General features: G+C 37.7%; 1 protein-coding gene and 1 long non-coding RNA gene across 4 annotated transcripts; one reads left to right on the forward strand and one right to left on the reverse strand.

Moving 5' to 3' along the window:
- The first annotated feature begins 79 nt into the window (after positions 1 to 79).
- Positions 80 to 21,911, forward strand: armc9 (armadillo repeat containing 9). Of its 3 annotated transcripts, none has more exons than XM_066709224.1 (26): positions 80 to 247; positions 541 to 647; positions 932 to 1,057; positions 1,345 to 1,515; positions 2,072 to 2,227; positions 2,427 to 2,519; positions 3,226 to 3,250; positions 3,775 to 3,923; positions 4,057 to 4,155; positions 4,544 to 4,585; positions 6,316 to 6,350; positions 6,876 to 6,987; positions 7,245 to 7,337; positions 7,925 to 8,015; positions 8,341 to 8,464; positions 8,627 to 8,766; positions 9,176 to 9,252; positions 9,676 to 9,750; positions 9,833 to 9,923; positions 10,152 to 10,210; positions 10,432 to 10,530; positions 10,885 to 11,000; positions 12,219 to 12,364; positions 15,402 to 15,519; positions 16,495 to 16,658; positions 20,175 to 21,911. In XM_066709224.1, exons 2-26 carry the CDS (start codon positions 597 to 599, stop codon positions 20,195 to 20,197), a joined length of 2,475 nt encoding a protein of 824 aa, XP_066565321.1. In that variant the 5' UTR covers positions 80 to 247; positions 541 to 596; the 3' UTR covers positions 20,198 to 21,911. The 3 variants fall into 3 exon arrangements, with proteins under 3 accessions (XP_066565321.1, XP_066565322.1, XP_066565323.1); XM_066709225.1 differs by having other exon boundaries at positions 3,232 to 3,250; XM_066709226.1 differs by lacking the exon at positions 4,544 to 4,585.
- LOC136753261 (uncharacterized) lies at positions 15,405 to 25,750 on the reverse strand. Its single transcript, XR_010817410.1, has 3 exons — positions 25,575 to 25,750; positions 16,584 to 16,638; positions 15,405 to 15,512 (listed from the first exon to the last, which is right to left on the reverse strand). It is a non-coding gene; the product is annotated as an uncharacterized LOC136753261 (long non-coding RNA).

Genomic DNA, 25,750 nt, shown 5'->3' on the forward strand with positions numbered 1-25,750 from the left:
CGCAGAACTGCGTATTTCTGCGCAACAAGAACGCAACTATTGCCTGCTGCGTCCAGGTACTTTGCGGCAGCTGGTTGAGCTTGGTTGCCAGGTGTTCTTTTCATGAGCGTCTTCCTCCGCCATGGTTGCTATCTGACTGAAAACATACAAAACGGGACTTGTTTCAAATATGAAACCTTCGGGATTATGTTGAGGCTAAAACCAACATCTCATGAAGCAGAAGATCTTTGACTGATCTTTTTGTAAGGTAAAGACAAAGATCGTGTGAAAAATGTAACATTGCTAGAACCCTTTTAAAATAAAAGGCCTTGTTTTATACAAAGGGGCCAAACGAATAACGTTTTTGAATAGATGCTAGCTATATATTTATGTTCTAGTAGATTGTTATTTTAAGATTGGCTTTAGCCACTAGTGAGTATGGAAGTACTGCTTTCTTACTCCAAATCCACCCTGGCTTGCAGGAAATGGGCAATATGTGTTTTCACAACGTGTTGTTGAATAGAAACTATGAAAATGAAGAATAGCTCACTGCCTTTCCAGGTACACACCTCAACGTTTTTCCGAGTCTGCATTTGAGCAACAGGGAGTCTCTGAAGATGGGAGACATGTTGACTTATGAAGCAGAACTTCTTGGCATGGTTAAGGAGGTGAGATGCATTTTTGAGACTGCTTTGTTGATACGATGACAATGAGAATAAATCACTCTTGTAATCTAAATGTAAAATTCGTTTTCGTTTTCTGTGCTTTCAGTAGCATCCTCTTTATTGAAACATTTTCGAATGCATTTGGTTATATTGCATAGATAAATACACATAACAACACATTATTTAAGCTTTTCATTATGTATCTATGTTGGGGGGGGGGTATTATTGTTTATTTTCGTGATCATTATTATCATATGTTTTCACAATCCTTTTTACTTTTTGAGTAGTATTTAAGGTTTGGTGAATTTGAAGAAACTGTTAAGCTTTTTGAGAAGGAATGCAAGAGCAAAGGAAAACCCATTCCCAAAACCTCCAGCAATGTCTTGAGAGACTCCAAAACCTTAATAATTCAGGTAAGGAATTTGAATCTGCAGAGTGTGTATAACTTTGTGTCATCAGATTTCTCTGAAGATTATTGTTACAATATATATGACATTATTTTTATACACAGTTATCAATTTATAAAGCTGTGGTATGGTAAGCCAGGTAAAGTACCTTGCTCAAGGGTACAAACTGCAGTGTCCCCCACACCTGGGATTGAGCCCACAACCCTCGGCTCAGCAGTGCAGAGCCCTAATCACTACTCCACACTTGCACCAATTTGACTTTGAACAACAGCTGTTTCTGCTCTCCTTTGCAGAAAGACTTGATAAGCTCATTTGAAGATGGAGACATGAAGGTGTTCTTTGAGCTGTGGACTGAGCACATCCCTGCACAGATCCGTGACTTCGACCTTCTTGCCCAGAAACTGGAGTTCTACTTGCACATCCATTTCGCTATTTTCCCTTTGAAAAACACCCTAAGACAGCCCGTAAGACAATTATTTCATGAAGGTGTTATAACAGTCTAAGTGGTTAGCAGCTCTGACTTCAATTATGTTAGTCACTTTGTTTGCTTTTAAAAATGATATATTCATGGAAACCTTTACAGTGGTGTCCAGGTTTTTCAGCTATTTTATGGTGCAAGCTTCATTTATTGATTTCTAAAATGTGGCCAGAACATCTGCTTTACTAACAATTTTAGAAGGTATTAATCTGTTCTCGTTTTGGCATTTTCACTTTACTGCCAATTGCAAAGCAAGCACGCTCTCTCTTTCACCACATGGTGTCTCCATTTCTCTATTAGTTATGTGCAATAAGTTACCGTTTAAGTTAATTGTATGTAGTACATCAATTTGCTCTATGCTTGAATTTCATTTCAGTGAGTTCGACTAAAATATGCCCTTAATCACCATATCGTGCTTCTCAGGTTAAAAACAATTAGTTTACTTCTACATCCATGAGGGGTTTACTTAAGTGCATGCTTTAAAGAAAGACTGTGTTACAGTGTTAGAGTAACACTGAGTGATGCTATTTTCCCACAAACAGGACAGAGCTGAGTTTGAGGACAGGATAACACACTATAAGCATTACCTGGAGACACGGGGAGCAGCGCTCAGTCAGACCACCGAGTTCCTGCCCTTCTACGCTCTGCCCTTTGTGCCCAGTCCTACAGTGCATCCCTCCTTCAGAGACCTCTTCCAGGTGTTTCTTTGGTTTGTTATCCCCCCTTTTTCAGTGCACAGTAAAGTCTCAGCTTGGAACATGGCTGCAATACAATCAGTGTTTTATTTTTGAAAGCAAGCACAAAGAAAAAGACCCGTCCCAGTTACAACATCCATATCTGTTGATTACAAAGTGTTACATCTGACCAGCTCACTAAACTCTGTCTCTTTTTTTCTAGGATTCGTGGACTCCTGACTTGAAGAAAAGGCTCGAAAGATTTCTGTCTGTGACACTAAAAGCTAGCAATACCCCAAGGCTGCTGACTTTATATGTATCCTTCACATTTGACAGAGAACATGAATTACGTTGACTTTCAACTGGAGATAAGCATTTTGTTTTCATTTTAAGAGCTTCTGTGATGCTTTCAAGTCACCTGTCATATAGCTTACAATCCTCATTATGTATGCATGTTTGAAATTCAGTACTACTCAAAATATCTGTCCAAAACGGGACTTGGTTTTAAAGTTAAATAAAAATGAATCTTAGTCAAATTCATACATTTTCTTCATGTTCCATTATTGAAATGTAGCTTTGGTGTTTTTCCTTTAGTCTCCAAATCTAAAGAGACTATGCACTTAGCAACTCTTGCTTGTATTGGGCGTTATCCAACTTGCTAAAGTAGCGGGACAATAAACATATTCTCTCTGTTCTAAAGTATCTGAAAAAGTTTATTAACTCAGAACTTGTATTAACAAAAGTCTTTTGAAACAAATTATTAACTTTTAGGTTTGTAGGTTCTCAATTCATGATATTAGTTTATTCCAGTATAGATTACTAACTTGTGGTTAACTGAGATCCTCCCTTATTAAATACCTGTGAACTGGATACACCTTTACTATATTTTTTAGTAATTCAACTTTTCACCTGGATGGAGATCCAGAGCCTATAACTGTGTACCAATTATCAGTATTTGTGGGGATGGGCTGCTGGGCTAATGCAATGTAAGATATTTACCTTGAGTGTTTCTTTAACATCAGAAACAGAAGGAGAGTGGGAATAAAGGTAATCTCATGCTTCTCATCTAAAGAGTGACTGCTTCTTTTACAGCCTTACTTAAAAGTGAATCAGTAATCAGCTATAAAGTATTTAAATAATCTGAAGTTCATGGTAAAGCACCTTTATGGATGCTAGAAGGAGAGTTAATGTTACATTCAGAACATTTTTTATTAATCCGGTACATGAGAATGTATCATTAATGTGTCGGTATGATTTTTTTTTTTAATAATCTCTAATGTAAAGAAAGAGAAATCTGTAGAAGTGCATCCATTCAGGAGTTTTGTCAGTCCTGAGCCAGTAAGTCCACTTTCGCCACAGTACATTGTGTGTGAGTGATTCAACTTTGTGTCTGAATTCCCTGAAACAGTGGATAGTTGCCAGCTATTAATACCGCGATAGACTCTGGTGTGAAAAACTGTTCTGTGTAGCATTTAAGCAAAATGGATATTGTAGATGACAGGAAGGAAGAAGGTTCTCCCCCCCCCCCCCCCCCGGATGTGTATTCCTAGCAGTGTGTCTGTCTACCACAGAGATGCACCAGCATCAGTTAGTGGATGCAGAAAGGAGAGCTGCTACCTACATGAAAAAGTTCAACAAGATGCAAGCAGATTACCACAATCTTATTGGGGTCACCGCAGAGCTCGTGGACTCTCTGGAGGCTACGGTCAGAGGCAAAATGGTAAGCCGAATGCTGATTTATGTTCTACCCATCATCCTTAAATCACTTTTATGTTTAAATACAAGCTGGAAAGTTTCACTGCTTTATCCTTCTGCATATGAATGTTCTCAGGAGTATTTCCTCCTTACTTTAGATCACACCTGAATATCTCCAGAGCGTCTGTGTCCGTCTCTTTAGCAACCAGATGCGGGAAAGTGTGGCACAGAGCATTGATTTCACCAGGCCTGGGACTGTAAGTGTGCTTTATGTTCTGCATGGTTGTGGACATGTGAGTGTAGCTGCAGCGAGTCTGTTGATTTGTTTCCTCCATATGTAGGCAGACCGGAAACCTGCCTGAAACTTGAGAATAAATGCTTGAATGCGATAATCAAACTGAAAATAGTGATCCTAAATAATTGAGTTACATGTTAAAATTTGGAGATCAAGAAATGTGAATATAAAGTAGAGAAAAGTTGTCAGTTTTCCTTTCGCTCAGAGAATGTGGAAAGGGTCCGGGGGTGTTTAAATCACGTTTTCAAGTATTTTGCATAGTGTATTTAAAATGTTCTTATTTCATTTGTACTTCTTCTTTTTATTTATCTATTTGTGACGTCTTTTTTTGTGAATGTCCACCTATAAAGGGATATTACTCTATGAGTCCTTATGACAATGATGATGGATATGTAAGTTGCTGACCATTTCTTTATTTCCTTTCCTCCCGTCTTGCTTGCACACTGCATCTTTGTTGCTTTTGTGTCCTTTAAATACCCTCCCATGTTTCTGTCCTAAATCCTTTTTTTTTTTTTTCTCAAATTCCCATCAGAATTCCCCAGTTAATTTATATGCTTATATCCTTCATGCATTGTGTATTAGCATTATAGTACTGTGATTTGACCCCACTCCATTTATATGATCCCAAAAGGTTTGTTTCGGTCAATGTTTTAACTGCTCTGAAGGCTAGACATCAAGCTATGAATAAGTGTTTTTTTGTATATTGAGCTACCTAAATGTATATAGTACTCCGTATAATCTGTTAGACAGGTAGATAATCCAAATGGCTTGCTTTATTTCTACTGTCTACGATCGAAGTCTGTATGCAGCACAGTGCTCAGTGCACACTCTGGCATGGCTTCAGAAAAACTAACATTGTAATACACATTGGTGCAGTATTATCCTGACTGTGCTGGGGCTGTGCATGGGGACTTTAGCATCACCTTTATCTACCCAAACAGCATTCTGCTGATACTCCCTATAGTGTTATTTAATTAATTTCTAAATCATTGTTTAAATGCAGAGTTCCTCTTAAAAGTATTATGCATATTGTTGTAGGTCATAGTTGGTTATTATAAGGTTAATTAGTGTGTAACTCGGTGGGAACATAAAACCCAGCTTTTGACGAAGCATAACCAATTAATCCAGAATAGTGGATTATTTAAATATGCAACAGCAGTGACATTTTCTTGTCATTTCTTGCATCTTATTTAAGGGATGCAATATGATCAGATTAGTTCTAGGCCTATTTCAAATACAAATACCATTTAAATGAGGGATTGTGCAACAATTGAGTAGTTTACTAATAGACACATAGAAAAGAGGATATACATTTCAGGACCTTTATGGGTACTTTATGGGTACTGCAAACTCAATGATTTAATTCTTCCTAGCATATGGAAAGGAGTTTTTTTTCTGTAATATACTTACTGCATGGTCTTAATAGCCATTCCCATGTGCATCCAGTGGTTCTGCATGTCAGAACTTGTTTTAGCACCTTTTTGTTCCCAATTCACCCTTCCTATTAAAAATAAATGTTATTTAATTGACTCCAGAGGGAATATTCCTGGTAAGTCATGGTATTTTTTTTTTTTTATTATTATTATTTTTTTTTAAAGGTATTGGATAATTTACATTCTTGCACTTATCATTTATGGTATAATATATATACAGATACACATTTTTAATTAATTTTAAATAGTTAATAGTTAAATAGTTAATAGTTAAATGTCAAATACAACTTTAATAATAGTATGAACAATAAAACAGTGCTACATTGGAATGTAAATCACAGAACAAAGACTAGAATTGTAAATGCGTTAAAATAAAAATAAATTGGCAGATTATATGTGCACTTACATTAATTAAAATAGAGCATGTGTAATATTGAAAAAAAAATAAGGATTTGTTTTCCTAATATGAACTTAGTGTATTAGCAAGTGCCATAATATTGGTTGGTTGTACATTAGAATAGTTTATCCTTTTTGGAACTCTTCAGAAATGTATCCAGTTACTTATAACAAAATATAGAGAAACCAGGCCCTAAGTCTGGAAATTGGACTGTCAATACATTTCCACTTTTACTCTGGTAAACTATTCATCCGACTGTTTCATATTCGGGTCTTTCTGTTTCATTCACCAGGCTTCTTCAATGCTGAGAGCGTCCATTGCCCCTCCGTGAGTGAGCTTTTCTAATTGGATTACTTAGACGCAGGTTAAAATAGTTGTGCAAGCTGATCTAATATAGTACTGCATTAGGTTAATAATGTATTATAGTAGAAGTACATCTGCAGAACCAGATTATACATAACATTTAGATTCACTTGATATAGTTTCTGCAATTCCAAAATAACATAAGGAAGGATTTATTGAATTAACCTTCTATAGTGTGTTCAAGCAATGTATGTGGTTTGAAATGTAATTCTCCATATTGAGAAAAATATGCTACAGGCGGATCATCCCAAATGCAAACTTTCAGGTGGATATGATCAGGACAGTATAATCAATTACTTGTAATGCGTGAGTATAATGAGGTTTGCGTGTAGTGAACATTTTAATGGTTTTAGATTTTGACTTACTCTTTGGCATTCAGTCTTTCCCCTGTGCTTCCAGATGGTATCCACCATTGTAATGCCAGCCTGTCTATACACAATGTTTTTTTATTCTGCTGCTCAATTACCAAGACTCTTTTCTGGCTATCAGGAAGTCCAAAGATGTGCCGTTGCTGCCTTCCTTAGACTATGAGAAGCTGAAGAAAGACCTGATTTATGGGACTGACCACCTGAAGGCTCTGTTGTTGCAGGCCTTGCGCTGGGTAAGTGAGACTTGCTCGCCTTCAAGTCTGATCGCAAAACCTGTACTTTTTATGTGAGGAAGTTGGAGAATGGCAGTGCCAATACAGTATACTAAGTGCAAAACATTATACATTCATTGAAATAAGACAATAAAAAAACAAGCTGAGGATAATCATTAAGTTCCAGAAATAGTGTTCTTTTTCATGTCTAATTCCTATGGCATGAAACTGTCCTCATTTTCTTAGAGGTATTTCATTTCCTTTCTTCTCTTTTTCAGAGACTCACTAAGTCTCTTCCGGGAGAGCAAAGAGAGACTGTGCTGCAGGCTTATATCAGCAATGATCTTCTGGAGTTTCACAGCAATAGCCAGGTTAGCTCCCCTGCATTTGGTGGTGTAATTATAAAAGAAACAGCCCTGCTAATTTAAAGGGCTTTGAAATTTAGTTACTCTTTATAATTGAAAATGCTCTGTTTCCAATATCAGAACCACTAAGTTGTATCATATTTCTCTTTGCCAGACCTTTGAGTTCCTGTTGACTCTATCAGGTACTCGGGTTTAAGCATGTAGTTAAAGTAGGAAAATAATCAAATTAAACCATTATGTAGATGTGTTAATAAAAACATTTTAACAACGACCTGTTCACTGTTTGCAGTGATCTTTGATTAGTGGTCTTACAAACTATTTTACTACTTTTATGGAAGCGGAATGTGCCTGGAACCTTTTAGTGGCACTGTAAGGTTATCTGGTGCTATTTTTATTTTTTTATTAGAGAATCGAATTAATCTTCATACAGCATGGATCAAGAAGTTTGTAAAATGTTTCCTAACAAATTCTTCATTTTTTAAATATTCTCCCTATTTTAAACTTTTGTGTTATGTTATGAACAGATGCATGATGGTTGATCTGCCTCAACTTTAGTACAACACCACCAAACTGTGCATCTTTATCCTCCACAGAAGAATGTGCTCCGGCTGCTGAATTCCAAGAACGAGGTGGTCAGACAGTACATGGCCCGACTGGTCAATGCTATGGCCTCACTGTCACAGGGTAAGCCACGACTTAGTGAAAAAGTCTTAAATTGCTACACGTGCAGGCTTGTGTTTTGTAGGTGCTTGTTTTATTCTATGAATCTGCTGCTCTGTTATCAAAAGCAAAAAGAGTTGGTCTCAACTGTCACTGGTTTGTGTCCCATTTCCCACAATGCAAACACAAAACTAATTTGGAGGTGGTGTAGAAATGTGAAGCAAAGGATGAACATACCTGGGGACTTGACTAACTTCTACCCCTTTTTAGTCGGTGAAAAATTAAGGAACAGTGCATGTAACTGCTACTACTAACAATTAGGCTAATAATTCCTTGCTCCTTGTCCAAGGTCGACAGTATTTGTCCCAGAACACCGCTCTACTGAGAGTTCTAGAGAAAACTCTGAAGGTAGAAGAGAAGGACTCTCTGACCAGGGAGAACGTGCTGGGAGCCCTACAGAAGCTCAGTCTCCGGTATGACAATGCTCTTCTCCAGTGGGCTGTTCTCAGAAATCTAAACCTATAGGCCCCACCTAACAAAGGACAACTCTCCCTTCATTATAGAATTATAAATGTATCCATATCTAAGAGTAACCTAAACATGTATATTCAGAGTTGAAGTGTTTGTGTTGACAGGCGTATTCTGCAGTCCGCTATGATCCAAGATGGGATTATCCCCTGGCTTATTGATGAACTTCAAGATACAGACTCCCTCTCTGACTACACTTTGGAGTACTCTGTAGCTCTGCTAATGAACCTCTGCCTCAGAGCCCAAGGTATGTTTGAACTGTTTGCTTTGTCATAGCTTGAAACGTTTCATAGCAGTGTCTCTCTGACACACAGCACTGCCCACTTTGTTGGGTTAATTTCCTGCAAGTCTAATATTTAGACATACAAATATACACAATTTAATTGCACAATAGTTACTTTCAATCCTTGTGACGTCTTGTATTAAACCTCAAATACAGTATCCATCTAATTTATATCGCATATCTAAACAGATACTTGTGCTTGCTGTCTTTAGTAAGACACTCATCGGGAGTTAGCTGATGGTGCCACATTACCGAAGATTACATTCTCTATCTATTATCCCTTAAGTTCAAAGTTTTGTTGTGCTTTCTTGTTCTTTCTATGAAAGCTTTTGATCAATATGGCCTGTATCCCTGCAATGTCGTACTGTTGCAGGCAAACGGAAGTGTGCTCAGAATGCTAATCATGTGCTGAAGGTTTTGACTGATCTCTTGGGACATGAAAACCATGAGGTAATTTGTTATGAAGAGTAGAGGTCAGCTACACTGGATTAGAATGCTGATGGTTAGACTTTGTAGTTGTTTGTTCTTTATAAATGATTGTGTTACTGGAACAGTTGTTATTATTATAGTGATTATTACTTATTAATTGATATATATTTTTTATTTTAATTGCTCTTCCCAATTTCCCTGCTTACACCCACATCTGTGCTCTTACACCCAAGCTTCACTTTTTAGAGCTGATTTATAAATGCTGACTTGCACAGACCTCTGAGTGAACACAACAGATCTTCAGCCATTTGTACCCCTGTTAGTTAGCAGGTTTAACTGGCAATTTAGACTCATTTGGACTTTGAAATGCTTAATGTCAAAGAAAGTTCTCACCATTTGTAAATTGCTTATATTTTTGGTTGTTTTTTGGTGCTTTGTCGTTAGATCCGCCCTTATGTGAACGGAGCACTATACAGCATTCTCTCTGTACCAGACGTGCGGGAAGAAGCAAGAGCCATGGTGAGAATCTGGATTTTCTGAATATACTGTTACAGAAAAAGTGCGAACTTGAATCATCATACAGTTTCCTCTGTGTTTGCAGAGTATGGAAGACATTCTCCTTTGCTTCAGCAAAGGGGAAACCCCTGAGATTACCAGGCAGATTGAGTACATTATTAAACAGCTCAATACAGGTTGGTATGTCAATATTTGCTATGCTTTATTTATTTTTGTTGGCAGGGGATTTGATGTAAACTGGGTCTGTTAGCATTAAGCAACGTTCTTTAAAAAAATGCTATTGTTGTCATTAAATTGTACATAATGTAACATGATATAAAAGAGGACTTGTTTAACAATGTTGTGACCTATGACCTCCCATGCTGTTCTGAATTCTTCTATAATTAGTGCATTTTCATGTACAGATGATGTCACGGATGATGGGCCTGAATCTGATGATGAAGACGAAGATGATGATGAGGAAGTAAGCTTGCAGACAATGCTCTCACTAAAATAATGACTATTCATGTTAATACTAATGATAATGACTTTATTAATATTCATACTTTTTAAAATCGCCATTATTCTGGTTTCTTGGGATACTTCTATTTGCTTTACTGCTATAAAATCACTATTGTTTTACTGTATTTTATATAAATATGTGCTATTGGTAACGCATTAAAAGAAAAAGCTACATCTTCACAGGAAGATGCAATGGAAACCGATCTGGACAAAGATGAAATTCTTCTTGCACAGCCTAGGGATCTTTCAGGAGAAGCTTTGCTGACAACGCAGTACTTGGGGGTAAGTGATGTGAATTGATCCTTTTTCTGACCAATAGAGTGCCACTCGAGCTTGCTCTACACTAGTAACGTACTGCATTTGTGAATCTTTTCAAGGCCCATCTCTGACATTGAATATATCTCAATGTGTATTACTCTGATGTGTAGTTGTGTAGTCTCAGTATAGGAACCACCTTAAATTGTCTTCCTCCTTTAATCAGTAGCTGGTAACATAGATCAGCAAGAAGGTATTATTATGGGTTTGCTGGCCGTGCAGAGAAGACGAACGTTTGAAAACCCTAAATATCTCGTAAGCACCTCGGAATTCTGTTCTGTGGAAAGTCCTTTCTGACATGACCACCTTGTTGTTTTTTAGTTACTAACAAACACGGCGAAGTCAAAGAGGAGGTCCGCCCAGGGCACGGGTCAGAGCTTCGAGGAGCCCCTCCAGCGCCCCGTCACCCCCAGCTCCCACCGCAGCCTCTGCACACCGTGAGTCCATCTTCTGCGGGGCTGCTGTGGAATTAGTTTTCAGAACAATAACATCTTTCTTCTTTCTTCTTTTTTCATTTCTTCTTGAACAAACTTCTAATTAAGGTGATGTATTATCTGTAACAGGAATCAGAAGAATAATACAAGGTGCCCGGATTGCAATAAAAGGCCTATGATTTAACTGCTTATTAAGCAATCCACAGGAAATCCGTCCGAATTCAGTTATTTACAATTTCCCAATCTAAAATAAGAGTCTTGACAACATTTGTCTTTCTCAATGCATGTTTAAGTATTTCTCAAGGTGAAATTTTTCTATACAAAAGCATAGTCCATCTGTGTGGTGTTGCTACCATTTGGGTGTTTTTTATGGACCTAATAAAATGCGTAGAGAGGCCTGTGCCAGAGTGAGGTCATAGTGGCCTGCCCGCATGTCAAACAGTGTGTCGGATAATGAACAGGATCTCTGACACAGAAGTTTTCCTTGTAAACTGTGTTGGATACATTTTAGTGACATGAAAATCTGCAGGCTAGACTGAAAGTATGAAACAATTAAGCTTTGTTTGTATTATTTGACCATGCATATATTTCAATTACTAAAATAGCCACTGTAACCAATCAAAATTTGAAAGTGAAAACAACGGAGACTCTTTTATTTGACTTGGATTAAAGATGATAAAAATAAAACAAATCAGTCCTCTTTCTTAATTTTATTATGGACAACTTGCCCCCTAATATAACCTGGATTATTTGTTTTTCACAAGGTTGTAGAAATAGTTGTTAATCACACACACATCCAACTAGTTAAGTATGTGCAGGGTACGAAAACATATAAAGTTAAGCAAAAAAAGGGAGAAATACCCACACACTGCTCCAATGGATAAATAAAAAAGTATTTATTTAGCCCATGCTTAACAGGATATCCTGATGAAAATCTTGTGTAGATTGAAACATTGTTTGTGCTAAAAACCTGTGATGCATTGCACTACATAAATATTTTTTTATTTGGTCATTGGAGATGGTTTGAGTGTTCAGGTATTTCTCTTTTTTTTTTTTTTTTTTTTACTTTTTCATAAAGTTGAAATATTTTCACTGTCTTCTATGTCTGCATGCCACGTCTAGGGTTAAAAAAATATTTCATAGTTTCTATTGCATTGTTCTTTTGGGGGCTTTTTTTCCTTCTATTGATTCTCCACCCCTTTCCTCTGTTTGGTTTCTAAGAGATTCAAAGGCAAGCAGTGATGTGCATTACCCTCTCAGCCCACACAGAAGTGAAGCAAGCCTCACAGAGTCCCGATGCAGCTCTCGCACACTAACCCAAAGTGGGAGCAGGCCTAGCACGGCCGAGTCCCTCAGCCCCATCCTCGGTGAGTGGCGCCAGCATGGCCCCCTCTCTGCTCCCAGGTGCTAGAGTGTGGATGGGATGTGTTGGATGTGATGGGATAGGTTTCCACACGAGGAACAGGGTTTCAGATCGGGATTCAGATTCACACTGCAGACCTATAAAATCAACAAAACTGTAAAAATGCATCCCCTGTTGTCTCCATGCTGATAAGTGTTTTTTTTTAATGATAATGTTTAGGGATCATCCAAAGATTCAGTGTTAAAATCTATTAAGTATCTACAGATGTGGCCGAAAGTATTGGTACCCTTGGCATCCATACATGCATGTCTTTGGTTTGCAGTGGAACAAAGCAAAAAAAACTATGAAAAGAACTGAATTCTTGCTTATTCTATGAAGACATTCTAAAATTGGCCTGGACAATATTATTGATACTCTTTAGAAGTTATATTAAATAATTGTATTGTAGTGATACCTCAAGCAGACCATTCTCTTTTAAATGGTATCACAGGTGTCTTCAACTGTATTATCACTCATTCAGCCAGTTTAAATGGAGAGAAGTACTCACTCTGCTGTTTTGTGTCACTGTGTGTATCACACTGAACATGGAAAAGAGAAGGAAAACCAGAGAGTTGTCTGAGGAGGTTAGAAGGTAATAGCCAAGCATGGTCCTACAAGACCATCTCTGAAGAGCTTGATGTTCCTGTGTTATTAAGACGTTTAAGGCCCATGGGACGGTAGCCAACATCCCTGGACGTGGCCGCAAGAGGAAAATTGACCCAAGAATGAAGAGAAGGTTTGTTCGAATGGTGGAGGTGGATCTGTTTTGAGGTTTTCCTTGGTTATAAGTCGACATTCAAGCTCAAGGTGCAACAGTTTTAATTCACACCATCCATTGCTGTCTGAATGAAAATGGGCTCCATGGTAGAAGACCTCTCTCAAAGAGAGAAACACAAAAAAGCCCAACTGCAGTTTGCCAAAATGCATGTGGACAAGCCAGAGTCCTTCTGGGAGAATGTCCTTTGAACAGACTAAACAAAAGTAGAGTTTTTTGGTAAATCACGAGAACTCCATGTTAACAGGGGAAAAAAAATGAAGCTTTCAAAGAAAAGAACACTATCCCTACCGTGAAACCTGGAGGAGGTTCAGTGATGTTTTGGGGTTGCTTTGCTGCCTCTGGCACTGGGTGCCTTGAATCTGTGCAGGGCACGATGAAATCAAAAGAGTTTCAAGGCATTTTGGAGCGAAACGTGCAGCCTAGTATCAGAAAGCTGTGTCTCAGTCGCAGGTCATGGGTCCTCCAGCAGGATAATGACCAAAAACATACCTCAAAAACCACCCAAGAATGGATGAGAAGAAAACATTGGACCATTCCGAAGTGGTCTTCTATGAGTCCTGATCTAAATCCCATTGAACCTCTGTGGAAAGAGTTGTAACTCGTTGGGAAAAGGCACCCATCAAATCCTGAGAGAACTGGAGTGGTTTGCTCAAGAAGAGTGGGCCAAACTACCAGTCAGAAAGTATAGAAATCTCATTCAGAGCTACAGACAGTGCTTGATTGCAGTTATTGTCTCTAAAGGCTGTGCAATGAAATATTAGGTTAAGGGTCCCAGTATTTTTGTCTGTGCCATTTTCATTTGTTTTACTATTTAAAGTAATATGTTTATCATAAATCAAATGGTCGATAAAATAAATCGAATGGTGAATACCAAATACATATGTCAATTTCTACTTAGTTCAGAGAAAATTGGGAGTTTTTTTTGTGGAAGGGTATCAATACTTTCGGCAACGTCTGTATGAACTATTATTTGTGGGGGTCAAAATTGTTTTATTAATAAATGTATGGTTTTAATAAAGTCAGGCATGTGATCCCTCTGAGGTTTTCCATATTACACAGAAATACTTTAACTTTTTCCATCAATGGCTGTTTCCCCCTTTTTTCAACTGCATTCTTGGTTATTCCATCAATTGCTATTGTATAATGCATTCATAAGGGAATTTATTAAACAATGTTTCAGTTATTTTTCCCCTCTTGCTCGTGACTGTGAGATCCTATCATAATACTTGCATATGATACACATAGCATTGCCTTCTTATAAGAGTTCTTGCACAGAAGGCATGTATGCTGCTATTGGGGGACACTTCTTATCTTCTTGTTGCTATGATACTACCGATACACCACGCCAGCTCGAGTCCAGCAGGGTAAATCACCTTTGTCTGAATGGAAACTTTTTAACTTTGAAGCTGAGATGATAGAAACCTTATTCTTTCTGTCCTCATGAAGTTGTTCACCCACAGAAATCTTAAGATAACATTGTAGCAAGTATTCCCTTTATAAGGAGTGTCAGATCTAACTATAGGGCTATTCTTGGGTTTGGATTATATTTCCTGAATGGATATTAAATACAATTGAGTAGCTCAAGCTTTGCTTCAGTTTTATTCAGTATACAGGAATATACTACCTGTAGCACTACCTGATTTTTCACTATAGACAACTTACATAATTATTATATAATTTAAAGAAAATTAGAAAACACCCAATATGTTTTCAATAACCGCACCACATGTCTGTGCTGAACCAAAAGCAATTTAATTTCCGTCTGCTTTAGTTAAAACTGTGCCAGCAGTTGTTCATATTTTGTACTTTTCAAATGTATTTCAGCAAGATTTGTTTTCTTTGATGTGGCCTCATTGCCTGTAGGGGATATGTAAATTTCTAACCTGTATAATATACAGTCTGAAGAAAATTATTAATTCATGTATTTATTTTATCTTTTTATCTTTAAAATGTAATATTCCATTGCTGCTGTTGTTAAACATTATACAAATATTTTTTTAATATAAATGACCATATCTTTATTGTTATAATTATACATTGTGCATTATTATAGCATTGTGAAAAAAAGATGTGTATAAATGTAACTTAAGACCATGTCGCTAATTTTCGATTATTTTATGGGGAGCATAAAAGTTGTTATATGGAAATGATGATATATTATCAGTCATGCTACGTGTAAGGTTTTGTAATTTTGTTTTGTTTTGTTTGGCCTCTCTTCAAATAGCTGCAGAATTCGAGGCAGGGCGCTATTCCCAGGACTCAGGAACAGATCGGCATCTTGAAGCACGTTCACCGCAGTCCCCATCAGATCAGTTTTCTCAGGAGAACGGTCAATCTGGAAAGTAAGCAAACGTTTCAAGGCACTGTACTGCACCCTCTGGGCTGATAATCCTTTTATAAGAGGTCTAACTGTATGTGTGTTAGTTAAATTGGAAAAAAGTTAGCTAATTTGAACAATAAAAGCAGTTTAAGTCTAAACTAGGAGGGACAAATGTAATCTGTTATATTTCGCATTGCTTTCTTGCAAGCCCCACATAAATTCTGTTTGGCATTAACTATATCCTCGTCAGTTTTGACCCGATGAGGGTGGTAATGTGGCACTTGTGACTCAGCAGCATTTTTCGCAGTTAGGCAATTAAATTTCTACTTAAAATACATTCCAAGATGGGCTCAACTGATTATCAGCAAATCCTATATGAACCTGACACCATAGAAGAGTAGTGTTTATGAAACTGAACTTGGTGACAATTTAACTGTGATGTGGATCGTGAGCATTTTGGCCTTCATTGCTTTTTCAAATCAATCTGTCTTACACTACATCTTTTCTTTCAAAATGGATGGTCAGCTTAGAAAGAGCAAATACATTTAAGATGGAGGCAAAATATATTTTATATGATATATTTCATCAGTATAATGGTGACAGTTTCTGGCAGAACTGGACTACATTCAATCATAATGACCCTGGGCAAGGGGTAGCCTTCATTATTTGAGCCATTAACTAAAACCTGTTATAGAATGATTGATAGTTGGATGATAAATTACATTTAGTCCCTGACATTTTAAATGTTTTGTGAGTGTACTATATTCCAGACATGTTAATTCTGAGCTGTCATCGTATGAAATATCCCAGGCCCACTGAAAAGTAGATGCAAATACCAACATCTACAGTGAAAACATTTCAGCAGTGAATACTTTTTGTAAATTAACAAGTTTTTATATTAATAAAACAAGTCATACACTCTTAACTTAAAGATTTAGTTTTCTGTAATACAATTGTCTTTAACATGGTATTGCTGAATTGCTTTTTTCAATGATAGTGCTGGATTCACAGCCCAATCCAAGACTCTCCGGACCCCAGAATATGTGCCCACAAGCCCCAGGAAGGCCCGAACCCCAACGCTGGCACCTCAGTTCTCCCAGTCTGGCCCCCAGCAGACCAGCAGGCCCAACTCCGCAGGCTCCTTAGGACGAAGCAGACAGAGTGAGTAAGAAGGATGATTACACTCTTTGTCAACCATTTACAGGTTGTTTTTCCATTAAACTCCATGACTGTAATTTTTGTATTGTATCTATGTCTTGGTTTATATTGGGTTTTTCTTACATGACAATTGAAATATCAAGTGCTCACCAATTCTCAACAGAAAAGCCAAAAGCAACAGACTGGAGCATAAGATATTCCAATGGTTGGTAGGAAGGCTAAAACAGACCTTTCCTCCACAAAAGCAAAATAAGAATGAATTTAGTGCCATCTGTGTCCTGGGGCATTGATGGGCCATGGCTGAATCTACCATAAATCCTGAATCTGGATTCTCCCCTTGCAGTTGAGACGTGCTGTCCGTAGCATTTCCCACAGCCCTGGAACAAAGGCCCTGTTTGTGAGTGTCATGTTTAACCTTGGACCCATCTTCTGCACTGCAGGAATTATAGTCTTTCTGGGTTTTTTCTTCTCCTTCTTCTTTATTAGACTCCTCATTCTGGCTTTCACTCTGCCTGATGAAGTCCAAGGACATTATTTACTCCCCCTTGTTTTTCAATCCATTTAGACTGGTCAACCCAGTTTTTGAATTACCAATTTGTTATTCAGTCCAAGTTGCCACTACAAGTCTACAGTGACCTAGAAGAACCAGATACACTGCCTATGTCCTCCAGGACTTGTACACTACCATGCCTTTACACACTGCAAATCTAGTTCCCTTAACTCTGTGTCAACAGGAGGACGGACTCTCAAAACCTCCACCGATTCAATCCTACGGGATTTATTTGGATTTATCTGCAGTAGCATCCCCTTAATTAGCACAGGTTTGGATTTTACTAAAGGATACATTAAATGTTATCTGTCAACCAATTCATACTCAGAAATTCTCAGCTTAGATCTCAGGAATTTCTGAATAACATGTAAAAATGTAAAAATCAGCATAACCCGTCTAATTCTTACTCCATAGTTATTCCGAAATTCTCAGCTTAGATCTCAGGAATTTCTGAATAACTATGGAGTAAGAATTAGATGGGTTATTCTGATTTTTACTAGTTTCTTGGTCTTGAAAGGAATTGAGCTCTCTGTCCCGCACCTGTATAGCAGTACGCAAACACTGCGGATCTGTGTAGAAGATAATTTTGGTAGCTTCCTTCCTTTGAACAATACAGGTGTTGTAACAGTAAATCCTTGTCTGACAGACACTGTGGGGTGATAACATGGTTTTCTGACGTCAGTGTTGCCTTTGTTTCCTTTGGAAGGGATGCTTTTTTTTTTTTTTTTGCTTTTTTAAACAAATCAGATGCTGAATGCGATTTCCTCTCCCCAAAAGCCTGTCTTTCCTGGCACATGCTCAAAAGGAAAAGCTGATGTGAAATAAATACAAAACAAAGAAAACTTTTGCAAAGCAGACACAATTCAGTTGGTTTAGTTGTACTGTACCTTAACAGGGTTTCCTGTAGTAATCGTGACAGTGTACTGTCTGACAATACCATTAATGTGAATCGGGCGTGGTGTTATAAATTGTATCTATTTTCTTTCTATTCAAGGGGTATGTATTAAACTGCCCAGCTTCAATAACTTGCCATTCCAAAATATGATTATATACATTTTAATAAGTGTATGAACACCTGACAGTGTGTGCACATATTTTAAAGATTTGAGTGTATAAACTGCAGCAAGTAAGAATTGGTTTTAATGGTTCCAGTTCAGTGATTGTTTAGACTGTTGCAGTGTGCCAAGGCTGACATCATTTTAACAGGAAAGCTCTATAGGAATATTGAGCATCAGACTTTCCATATTTGAGCTTTGAGTAGTCTAATGCTGCCATTTAGCTTTTATTAATCCATTACAACAATTAACACAGAGGGAGCTCTAAGGACGTCCCTGTATAGGGAGTCACCATCCACATATACAAGTACATCTTTACCATTGTAACATTCTGTAAGTTAGTCATGATCAGGTATTTCAAATGTCTGCTTCCAGGGTGCTTTTATTATTCTGCCCGAGCTCTGCAGTTTACATTCAGTGCTTGTGCTGTCTGCTCATTGGATAACCATTAAAGTAAAGCGGTGCAGCCAATTTCTAGTTTTCCTTGCCATGTCTAATCCATTGTTTCACGTCCCTTATCCTTTAAAAAAAAAAAAGAGAGATTCCTTCCGTTTCAAGTGTAGATCCTTTCAAACAAACAAAACAAAACTGAAATAGAAAAAGGAAAATTAGAGAAACAATGACCCTAATGCCTTAAAATGTCATCAGTTATTGTTTCATGTTTGATGTTAGACTGTTGATATCAAATTTATTTCCAGTTCCGACCGCTTATTTAAACATTGTGACTGACTAGTCGGAGCCCGGCTTGCAAACTAACATAGCACGTAGTCCGATTAAACATTATACCAGCCTGTGGGTAAAGTTAACTTTTTTATTTATGATTGCCCATGTCAGCAACTTGTTTAAATATGGGTTTAACACCCTGCCCCCACACACCCAGTAAAAGAGGCAGTTTGAAATCACCAGATGATGCGTTTTACCAACACAATAAGTGGAGGAACTAACTGGGGTAAAAAAACAAAACACACTTCCAGAACACTTTCCAAGTTCAAGTGAGTTTTTAACACTCAGATGAGCATTTCCCATTTTCCCCATTCACAACCTGTTTCCAGAGCTACAGAGTGAACTCCAGTCTTCTACCTAGATGTTTACTTAAAGCAACAAAGACAAGTTAATCCCCATTTTCATTTCCACTCAGCGACTGATTATCGACAGCCGATTACATTTCGTTCCACTCTTGGTACAGCATGTGGACGTTGATGAAATCACGGTATACTCTCAGACTCTTTTCTGTTTTATCAGTGTGTTCTCTGTTTTTTCCACCGCACTCTTTGCTGAGTTTACTGGAACAGGATTAATGATTAATTCACTTCTCTGAGGGATGTGAGGTCTCAAAGCCAGACTGAAGATCCGTCGTATCTACCCTTCGCTGCTGCTCCAAATTTATGTCAGGATGTCAATAACTATAAAAAAAAAACCTCTTGCAAAATTAATTTCAATTCATTCTTTTGACATAAAACAAGCGCCCACTGAAGCTTCTAAACATGACAGTCAGATGGAGAATATGATTAATGGATACCTCTGTATGTATAAAACTAATTTCCTTTTGTAGCAATTATATTGATAGCACTGTGAAATAGTCTTACAACACCATTAGTATGTTGCCAGTCAAATCTCTGTAATACATAAATAAGGACCATGCCCAATGCCACTGTTTGTTGACCTACTTCCCACAATTAATATCATGTGTTGAATCACTGCAACAATTGAGAAAACTGAATAGGGCCAATCTAATTTTACCAGAAAGCACCAGAACCTATTCAATGTTGATCAAATGTTTCCTTTTGCCAAAATGTAGAAGCTGTTCACTTCTCTCAAACTTGTACCTGTACAGTTTTGTTCTTTTTGTTGTTGTTGTTGTTGTTGCTGTTGTTGTTTAATCGTATTTCATTTTGCTTTGTTTTGTTTTTTTAGGCAGTCAGTCATACAGGAAGTGAAAAAAAACTTCTTTTGCTACACGAGTTTCTTCTCCCATGAGATTGATCCAGCTTCCTGTAACTCCGTCCACACCACTCATCAGGGTCACCGCAATAGAGACGCTATCAGGGTTGAGGTACAGAACAATACGCGGGATTGTCACGCCACAGTCCCCTTTCAGCCCCTGCAAAGAACACCTGTGTAACACGACACGCTCTGCAATAATCGCAACAAGCACTTTTTTATTCTGCTGCCGTTAGTGCTGCGGGTATGCGCTTTCGCTTTGGCGAGTCCTTTTTGACATTTTTCAGACCAGATAATATTTTGGTAATTACCCCCTTCCCCAGTTAGCTGTATTTGCTATAGAAAGGGGATGCAGGATCGCTATAGTAAACAAGTGGGTTCCCTTTCTACAAATTCTCTTGGTTAATAATTTGGTGGCTGCTAGTTTAATATTTAATATCTTTTTACTTCCCTGTTATACAATTATCGAAGCATTAAGATGTAAGTTATGATAGCATTATTTGTGAGTTTGATGTATGTTATGTGATGTTCACGCTGAAATTGAAAGCATACTCAGGTTACATAAAACTCAAACTCCGTGCATCTATGAATCAAGTGGTTCTCAAGCTATTGTAAGACTTGAATCCACATGAGTTTACTCATCAATAAGGAAATTTGGAAATGTTAATTTCCTGTATTCCTGCAATGACGACATTTCACATTTCTTTGTACAGTGCATTACCTGGCACTGTGTTCTTGACTCTGGGATTTGACAATACCTTTGATTTTGATGTACTTTAGTTTTTTGGTTTTGTTTTGTTTTCCTCCCCGTTGCATCTAGTCTTCACAAGACTACCAGTTTTACCAGCTCCTCCTCCTTTATGAAATCCCTTTTAAAATGGAGGTTTGTATATATCTGCATCATCTTTAATAAATTATTAAACATGGGTACTTTATTCCTTTTAGAAATAATCATCTTTCTGCCTCGGATTCTTGTAAATAGTAAACATCACCTGTGTTCCAGAGTATTTGTTTCTATTTGAGTTGTTTGTTTTAAAGTGATTTGTACCATTTTAATTGTATGCTAAGCACAATTCTGATGTATAATAATCAAACCCTAACCTGCAGGAACTATTGCTATTGTGAGTTTTCTGTGAAAGGTCAGATCCTCTTCTATTAACCTCTTCATCTTTTGTGGTGAAAGTTTTTTGATCAGTGCTTTATTGTTGGAATTGAACTGCACTGTATCACAAGCCCATATATTTATTAATGTAAAGTGTTGTAAAGGTGAATTAATTCATATCAATAGAGAGGAAAATATGCCGCGTTCAGACACTCTGGGATTCCTTTCATTAATGTATCCCAAATCGCAGTGTTTGCACAGACTAATATGCACATGACATTAATGTGTTTAATTTATACTTATTCTATACTTTGTTTTGTGCTCTACTTTGATAATCATAAATTGTGTACTTATTTTTGTATGGGATGTAATAAAAGGTTTATGTAAAATGTACACATCTTTTTCTATTAAGATATTTGATTAATGTTCTAGTATTTGCACTTTTCAAATTATATTTATTTTTCTACATAATTTCCATGGGTGTGTAAACTTGTGTGACTAACTGTAGCATGCCTGAAATACATGATTGTTTAGACACTTTAACATTTTGTCATTTTCAGTGTATCTCTTATTATGAGATCTGTGAAGTAAAATGTTACCCTGTCTCAGCTTGGGTGTGTTTTCCTCGTCTCTCCTCTTTCGTGACACAGCTGGCTTCACCACTTTCCTACTTACATCCATCTTGAAATGCTGTGCCAGTTTTAGGTAGTACAGATGAAATCCAGCCAAAAAATGACTGCATTTTAAATTTCAATGCTTTTTGCAACTTCTATTAGTCTTACCAGTGTTTAATAACATAAGTGATGCATTGAGCATTTATTACAGTGACAAAAAATAAATTATACTTTTTACAATAGTTACAATGTACACTTTGTACATTATTAAATAGCCATTGCTGCAAATGAGGGAGTTTGTGCTTCCCTTTAGTTTCTTAGATCTACACTACTGGTCAAAAGTTTTCGAACAACTCAATTTTTCCAGTTTTTATTGAAATGTACACAGTTTAATGTCTCAATGTACTCTGAAATTAAAGCATAGAACAAATGAACAATTGGAGATAAATAAATAATGGATTTGTTTTGTTTAACAAAGTTTAACCGCTTAAGCTGACAAACCACTCTGGTACCCTTTTAAAGGTACCAAATCCCATGTGTACTCTTCACTATTGTATTGTTTGCCAAGTATCTCACCCCCCGCATTTAAGCCCCCCTTCCGCATTCTGAAATGAGGGGTGGGGGGATACTTGGTCTGAGTAGGAATACAAAATCTCAGAAAATATTGACATTCTATAAAAAATTGATATTCTGGAACCAGACAGTCTCCTGATCAAAACAAGACCATCCGCGTTTTGGTAGAAGCAACACACACCCATAGATAGCTAAAAATCTCAAGATGGAATACTCTGTTTACAGTGTACTAATACACATCGATTTTACATAATTGGATCTGAACTTCTCTGTGTTTGATAGAACATCAAATATTATACACTGGATTAATTGTTAGGTTGTTTTGAACAAAACAAGCCTATTTGCAAATAAATCCGATCGAAACTGAGTGGTCTGTGACCGTCTGAATGAGACTCACCCCCCCCCTCCCTGGGCTCTGAATGATGGCAGGCGACACGGACACTGTAGCTCGGATGTGTTTGAGAATGAAATGTGCTGGTAGCCAATAGAATAAGCTTTCAATCGATGTGCACATTATAGGAATACAGTGTAACTTCCATGCACAGGAGCTGCGCATAATGCTTAAGAGGGTGTAGTAACACAGGATATAACTCTGAAATGCACATTCTTTTTCAGTTTTTGGTAACCTAAACTTTTCTTTTTAACCTCTGGCAGTTTACAGCTTACCTTTGTACCATTGCAGGTTATTCACTGTACTTTAACTGCTTAAATTTCAATACAAACTGGAAAAATGGGCTTGTTCTAAAACTTTTGGCCAGTACTGTAATATTTTCTTTTTTGTAATTTGGCAAAGTGAGAATAGTCCTTAAAATTATTAGCAGCTTCAAAACTGTCATGTAAACAGGGCAGTCAGTGTTTATCAAGCAGACACTGATCGATGTGACAACAGGTGTCCTGCTGTGAGGTTCCATCATTTGGTCTATGATTACAAATGTAGGACATATGTTTATTTATGATTATGCTCTTGATTGGTGCAGAGATGTTAGAGAAGGGAACTATAGCATGCAGGATTTGAATGCAGTTGCTTGAGAAATCACCTGAGCTTTTGGGTTCACCACATTTGTAATAAAATCTCAGTGGTTATATCACGCCACAGCGATCTTATCTTAATTTCAAATCTGTTGTCAAAACATTATTAAGGATGTAGACCTCTGTGTATCATTTTTCAATACAATGTTTCTCCAAATAACCTTTTGTGCATTGTCCCCCCATGCATGTTGCCATCATAGAAACCAAAATTGCGCTATTGCCCTTTGATCTGACCTGGCACATGATCACAGCTGTACAGTTGTGCCAGAATTTTAAAGCAAGGGTCAGGATCTGGTCACCTACCTTATATTATTTTTATAAACCTGCCATTTGCATATACATGCGTATGTGAAGCAACAACACAATGCGAGGAAACAGCCTGGGCCTTGGCCTGCGCAGAAAGGGGTATGCTCACAGGGATAGCAGCTGTGCCTGCCAGCAGACCCCCCCACCTTCAACGACACAGCGCACACACCAGGTGAACACATAACTCACACTCCTGGCAGCAGCAACGCTTTTTCTGCTCGTTGCAGGAGTCAACAGGAAGTGCCGGTCTATGTTCCAAAAGAGACAACCGATCTATAAACAACTACATAACTAGGCCGATCATTCTTTTTCAAGCCTTAATTTAATTTTAGTAAAATTACATTCATTTTTCCTCCATAAAATGTATTTTCCTTTAGAAGTGTATGTTCTTGCAACATACCCTTTTAAAGGAGATTGGGAGATATGGGCTCAAATTAGCGCCATAAGTATCGCATTCAAAAATAAAATATATTGTAAACAACTTTCGTTTATGAGTTTTTGCGCCGTTTTGTCGTTAGGGCGGGAGTTACAGGGAGGCGTGGATCCTGGGTCTCCATTGGTCCAGCAGGTTTGAGTGACGGTTCTTCTTAACCCAGTCAGTGAGCAGGGTGGGCAGGTCTGACAGTCACCTCTCTGCAACACATCTGACTTCACTGTCTTGTTTACAATTCTATACATTTTGCATTTTGCAAGTTTTTTTTTTTTTGAATGCGATACTTATGGCACTAATTTGAGCCCATATGGAGAAGCTAAAGGACACTGAAATGAGAAAGTAGTCTTTTGTTAATCCCTTATTCTATAGAGAAAAACTGACCTAGTGAATAAGGTTTGGCAATAAAACAGGCTAGTAATGACAAATAAGGTGCCTTAAACTGAGCATTACATGGGGGCTATTCAAGTCATCAATAAATAAAACCATGAATGGGGAAAGATTTATTTTTTTCCATGGCAAATCTTTACTAATTGGCATCAAAATTTGAGTCTGTGCGCACTGCAGGTCTCACGGCTTTTGAAAATGAAGAAAGTGGCTAGATCAGTATTCAGAGGAAGTATGTGAGAAGACAAGGTCCAGTCTGCTGGATGCCAAAGGCGAGCCGTATAAGACTGAGTGTCTCTGTGCTGCTGGCAGTGTCTATATAGAACTTCCTATTAATTTCTCCACAGCACAGCACCATATTTCCTTCTCATAACAGCATCTAACCTCTGTCTCCACTCTGTCAATGTAATTGCTTGCTTTTGCTGGGTTTATATGTTCATATTGTAAATAGACTATATATGCACAAAAATGTGAAATGTCTCCCCTGTCATTACTACCATCCAACAGCAGTAATTATGCTTCACAGTGGGCCCCTAAACAGAGTCCGGGCCCGGTTGTGATCGAGACCCTTGTGACCCCTCTGACGCCAGCACTGCGTCTCGTAAAATTGCTGTCACTCAGCAAAACTCTGTCATGTGTATAACGAGGAAAGTTTTCCCAAGTACAGAACTAGAAAAACAAAAAATCCCATGTTCAGGGTATACATATGCTTGAAATATGTCTGCTTGACCATGATATAAACAAATAAACACCAGCAGAAACCTAAACAAAGGTAGGTTTTTTTTCTTCCTTTAATTTAGCCTTCTGTCCATTATTTCATAGAAGTGTACATACATAATACTATTGAATTGTTCCTTCAGCTTCAGCACAATATCATATTCACTAGCTGGAGCTGTCTTACACATTTGTCTTAAGTTCCTCGTGGATGTTACCTGGTGTCATCTGGAAATTGTAGGCAAAGTCATCTGCTGCCCGCCTATCTTCTCCGTAGTGGATCTTGGCAAAAAGGGCGATCCTTCCAAAATAAAGCGCTGTAGTGTAGTGAGCTCAAAGTCATTTGGAACACTAACTCTCAGTCAGGGTTGTTATCTGGAAACCCTGGTGTACA

Source organism: Amia ocellicauda, chromosome 7 (assembly GCF_036373705.1).
Source record: "Amia ocellicauda isolate fAmiCal2 chromosome 7, fAmiCal2.hap1, whole genome shotgun sequence".
Lineage (NCBI taxonomy): Eukaryota > Metazoa > Chordata > Actinopteri > Amiiformes > Amiidae > Amia > Amia ocellicauda.

Bases quoted from the DNA above. Each gene is read 5' to 3' on its own strand.
- armc9 (XM_066709224.1), top strand. From the start codon at position 597: ATGGGAGACATGTTGACTTATGAAGCAGAACTTCTTGGCATGGTTAAG. The intron at 8,767-9,175 runs GTATGTTTGAAC...GTACTGTTGCAG, and splicing joins CCTCTGCCTCAGAGCCCAAG to GCAAACGGAAGTGTGCTCAG. The intron at 9,253-9,675 runs GTAATTTGTTAT...CTTTGTCGTTAG, and splicing joins TGGGACATGAAAACCATGAG to ATCCGCCCTTATGTGAACGG.